The 5,503-nt window shown below is 38.6% G+C and overlaps 1 protein-coding gene across 1 annotated transcript; it reads right to left on the reverse strand.

Annotated features, from left to right (window-relative positions):
* Positions 1-278: 278 nt before the first annotated feature.
* LOC149143844 (uncharacterized) lies at positions 279-3,214 on the reverse strand. Its single transcript, XM_089451959.1, has 2 exons — positions 2,541-3,214; positions 279-366 (listed from the first exon to the last, which is right to left on the reverse strand). The coding sequence occupies exons 1-2, from the start codon at positions 3,212-3,214 to the stop codon at positions 279-281; spliced, it is 762 nt and encodes a 253-aa protein (XP_089308085.1).
* Between the last annotated feature and the right edge of the window lie 2,289 nt (positions 3,215-5,503).

Raw genomic sequence — 5,503 nt, forward strand, 5'->3', positions numbered from 1 at the left:
TGTTGTCCGAAGTCAGAATTTTCCTGTGATAAACCAACCACATGAAGAGTTTGATTTTCATCCACCCCAGATGCCTCCAAAGTTTCTGCCAGATTTTATCCAGAGCGTGGGATTCAGCTCTAGTAGAATACCTTTGGCTTCTTGTAGATTAATGGTGCCATGTTGATTCTTGCCCAATCTTAATTGGTCTTGCCCTTTGGAAGCTAATATTTTCCTCTATTCCACAATTTCTTTTAGTTCCTCTGCTTTAATGTTCAAGAGTCTATTATTTCTACACTCTATATTCTTCCAGCTTCTCCATTTCCCCATTTGCTGGGTGTTATCTGAGAAGTCCATGTCTTTAAATAAGCCTTGTAATTATGTCTCCTGTTTAAGCTCAAGGAAGTTATCGTTTAACATAATTGGTTCCTGTTGCCATTTATCTTCCCAAAAGAGAGCATGATTCCCTTCTCTGATTTCCCAGAAACTATTTTCCTGAACTAATCTTCTATTTTCCCAGGCCTTGTTCCAGATATGTGAGCCCTTAATGTTCCCTGACATTCTAATAAGATCATTTGTTTGCCAAGATGTGGCATATTTTTCTTTCCAGATGCTAGCCCAAGGAGTCTCTGGGTTGTGAACCCAGCGCCACCAAAGTTTGGCCCCTAAAGCCTTGCTGAGAATTTCCTGGTCATCCAAGCCAAGTCCTCCATGGTCCTTTGGTCTACAAAGTTTCTCCCAAGACACTAAAGCCCATTTCTTCTTATTTTCCTCCTTTCCCCAAAGGAAGTTTCTTTGAATATTTCTCAGTTGCTGAAGGACTCCTTTCGGAGCTGGGAGGGCAGATAACATGAAGATAGGGATGGCTTGTAGAACAGCCTTAGTGAGAACCAACCTGCTTGCCAGATTTAGAGATCTGAAGGTCCATTTGCTGACTTTATCCTGCAACTTATTAATCAAGGGTTCCCAAATTCTTTTGAGCAGTGGTTTATCTGTAAGAGGGATACCCAAATAAGTTGAGGGAAGGGAATCCCTTTGAAAGCCTAGAATTCTATAAATATTCCTTTAGATTGCCAAGTTGGTGTTAAAGAAAAAGATTTTTGATTTGGAAAGATTTACTTCCATACCTGTGGCCATGGCAAAAGCATTCAGAATATGTTTATAAGCTGAAGCTTCTTTGACAGTAGGGATTCCTTGAAGCATTGTGTCATCAACAAATTGTTGATGAGTAAGAGCTTGACCATTCTCAGAAAGTAGAAGGCCTTTTATCTTACCTTCATCTTTAGCTTGCTTAATGGCCCTGCCAAGTCCTTCCATCATAAGAATGAAAAGAAAAGGAGAGAGAGGGTCTCCCTGTCTGAGACCTCTAGAAGGACTGAAAATCTCTGAGGGAGAGCCATTCACCAGAATAGAGAAGCTGGAGGAGGTGACAAGGGCCATTACCCATCTGATCCATTTATGATCAAAACCAAAGGCACTAAGAACCCTTTTCATATAGGTCCAGTTTACTTTGTCATAAGCTTTGGCTATATCTAATTGCATGATCATGCCGGCCTTCTTTTTGCTTTTTAGCGAGTGAACTACCTCATGAGCTTGAATGATGTTGTCTAAAATTTGTCTGCCTTCCACATATCCTGATTGTTCCCCTGAAACTAGGGTTGGAAGCAAAGGCTTAAGTCTGTTTGCCACTACTTTGGATATAATTTTGTAGACCACATTGCACAGAGCGATTGGTCTGAACTTATCCGGGGTTTGAGCATCCTCTTGCTTGGGTATAAGGGAGATAAAGGAGGTGTTCAACACTTTCAAGATGGTACTATTAACTCTGGAATCCTCCACCACATTCAAGATATCATGTTTAACAATACTCCAGCATGCCTTGAAAAAGTCCACATTGAACCCATCTGGGCCTGGAGCTTTTCCATTCTGCATTTCTTTGAGGGTATCGTCTATCTCTTTTTCAGAAACTGGTCTATTTAGATTAAAATTATCCTCTCTGGATACCATCTTTGGTATATTTCTAGTTACCTCCCAAATATACTGATCTCTGTACAAGTTATTTTCCTGGGTAATACTTCGGAAGTGTCGCACTAACTCTGCTTCAATATTCTCATGAGAAGTAAGAATATTCCCTTCATTCTTTTTAATTGAAGATATTCTATTATGCCTTCTATTTTCCATAGTGGACCTGTGAAAAAACTTGTATTACGCTCCCCTTCCTTCAGCCATTGGACTCTAGATTTTTGTTTCCAGAAGACTTCCTCCTGTTTGCACAGATTATCCCACTCGTGCTGGTATTTCTATACTTGATTGCTTTTGTCTTTATCAAAACCTTCATTGATTAGAGTCTGGTTGAGTTCCTTCATTTTATTTTCAATTGATTTTTTCTCTGCAAAGATATTGCCAAATTCATTTTTGTTCCATCTTTTAGTTTGAGTTTGATATGCTTTAATCTTTTATGCAGAAGAAAAATTCTTGTTCCTTGAATCTGTAAGTCTTTTGTCCACCAATTTTTGATATTGTTGAAGAAATCTGGGTGGGAGAGCCAGATATTTTCAAACCTGAAAGGTCTATTTCTGAGAATGTCCATTCCTTTTATCTCCAGTTGAACTGGCCAGTGATCTGAGCCCCCAAAGGGGAGAACTTCAGCTGTTATTTCCTTATTTGCCAACATCAGATTCTCAAAGGTCAGGAATCTGTCTAACTTCGAGGCTACTTGAGAATCACCCCCTCTTTTATTATTCCAAGTAAAGAGGCCAATATTCATTTCAGCCTCTACTAGGTTCGTCTTGTCTATAAACTTTTGAAATTCCAATGAGTCTTTATTGAGGATCCTCATTCCTCCTTTTTTCTCAGAAAAAGACTTGATCACATTGAAATCCCCTCCCATGATCCAAGGAATCCCTATATGTCTGTCTCTGAGATCCTCCAATGAATCTAGGAACTTGAGTTTATCATCTATTCTTTGAGGACCGTAAACATTGGTTACAAGATAGTGGTGCCTGTCTCCCTCCATTTGGATGATAACTGATAAATAATTCCTGGTAGCCTCAGCATCTATAACACTTAATTTGTGAGGGTTCCAAAGAGTGAGGATTCCCCCCGCAGTATCCTCTACTTTAACTTCTAGAAACTCGAATTTACTGAGCCATTTACTGTGGATTTGTCTGATCTTTTCAATGGAACTTTTTGTTTCTTGGATAAATGTTTCTTGGATAAATATCATGTCCGGCATTTCTTGTTTCATTCTATTGCTGAGTATTCTTTGCTTTCTTTTACTCCCTAGACCTCTAATATTCCAAGAAATAAACTTCATAATTAAAGATTTGTGAAGGAGTAGTTGGCAAGATCTTTCATCTTACCTGAGTCTATCATTAGCTTGCCACACTCCTTCAAGAGTTCATTCTTCTTTTTCCTGCCTCTTTTTTAACCTGGGTTTCTTGTGGCTAGTCCCGGGATTGCTTTTAGCACCTTCACTCCTCTGTTTTCCTGTTTATCTGAATTTTTCCCTTTTCCCAACGCATTAGATTGTGTTTTCCATAAAAACAACTGTTGGATCTTATTAAGTTCTTCCTGGGGTACTGAATCCACTCCTCCCGTGGTTCCCTGGAACAAGAACCCTTCCAGATCTAGGTTTTCCTTATCAAGTATCTCCTGTAACTCGTGGTCTTCCAGATCCATCTCACTCGGAGTCATTTCCTGATCCATTTCAGTTTTTGTTTCACTCATTATTGTTACTGTCTAATGCCCAGTTTTCTGATTTTGGTCATCTTCATATTCTGTTCTCTTTTCTCCAGCCTTTCCTTCTATGGCTTGGTCTTCCTTTGAGATTTCTTCCTATCCCTCTAGAACTTGGAACTTATTTTGACTACCTATATGTCCTTCATCTTGATGTTGCTTTGTTCCTTTCTTTCTTCCTTTTCCTCGATGGACTACCTTCTAAAAGCTGTCTGTTTTCTTCATTGTGTTTGCCTTACTGTTATTTTCTACTTTCCCTTGTGGACAGTCCCTAAATAGATGCTCGTGCTCATGACATCTACGACATCTGAAGGGAATATGCTCGTAGTCTACTGTTTGTACCCATTCTTCATCAAAGACTTCCAGGATCACTTCATCTGGTAAGGCTCCTGATAGATCCATTTCCACGCATATTCTAGCAAATGAAGTGTATTTCCTTCTTCTTGTGGCTTCAGAAATTTTGACAAAGCGTCCTAATTTATTGCCTATGGCCATTAACGATTCATTCTGCCAGTAATCAAGAGGTAAGGAATAAAGTCTTACCCAGACCGGTACCGATGTAAAAGTTTCCCGCTCTGGGACAAAATTCATGATCCATGGCCTCATGTAGAGTCCAGCTGCCACGAAGAAGTAGGGTCCACCTTCAAAGACTTTGTCCTTGTCTTCAATATTCGTGAATACCACCGTAAAGAAACCCTTTGACCCAAGATGAAGGTCTATGCTCCCTTTAGGTTTCCAATGATATTTGATCCAAGTCTGTAACGCTTTTTCAGTGGGCCATAGTCCCATGAACTTACAGATAATAGCATATGTCCGCATGTGGTCCCTATATGCCTGCAGGGCAGGATCATTTAAAACAACTCTAGGAGTAATTTCAGCTTTGGGTTTGCAGGGTCCCTTTTGTTTCTTCTCTTTAGTTTCCTGTTTTTTGTCTTCTCCCTCTTTGTCCTTTGTGCCATTGATTCCCTCGGAATGGCCTCCTGCTATTTCCTCTTCCATGATTTCTTTTCCTCCTCCCGAAGTTCCTTTTGTGGTTTCTAGAGGTTTCTTACCTCTGTTAGCCACGACTTCCTTGAAGGAGGGAGAAGCTCTCCCTCCTCTACGCCCCTCCATGGGGAGCGTCGTCTGCAACTCGCTCGAACCCTAGCCTTACGCAGTCTCTGTTTCTTTCACCCTCCAATCCACGCCATGATTAACCATGATTGATATACATTGAAAGCACCATTTTTTATTATTTATATGCCAATTAACCAACTTGTATAAATAAAGCCAATCAACATAATCTAATATTATTTATTAATATTAATATTAATAAATTTATTACTATTAAATTTAACATTAAAATTAGTTAACTTTAATGTTAAGATTTAATGTTTAACATATTTATTAATATTAATTTTAAAGTTTACTTTAACTTTAATAAATTTATTAATATTAAACTTACCATTAAAATTAAACTCAATATTAAGTATTATATTAATATTAATATTAAACTTACTATTAAAATTAATATAATATATGATTGATGAATGAGTAAAAGTGTCTAGTTCAGGCATTGTTCATTGATAAAATTTCATGAACTTTGAGATCCAGCGGATGGTTAATAACTTTCTACTTACGACAAATCTTAAATAATTTACTATGTGATAGCCCTCACGTACGCGCTAGCGACAAAAGTGGATTGTTTTTGGAGAATCACCCTAATCCATGAGCGATCCATTCCGCACAGCCTACTTTTCACCCCACGTAATTAGACTAAATATGTAGGTGGTACATTCGAGCAATC

This window comes from Pinus tabuliformis, chromosome X, assembly GCF_031772625.1.
Source record: "Pinus tabuliformis cultivar Carrire ecotype Pingquan chromosome X, CPIR1, whole genome shotgun sequence".
Taxonomy (NCBI): Eukaryota; Viridiplantae; Streptophyta; class Pinopsida; order Pinales; family Pinaceae; genus Pinus; species Pinus tabuliformis.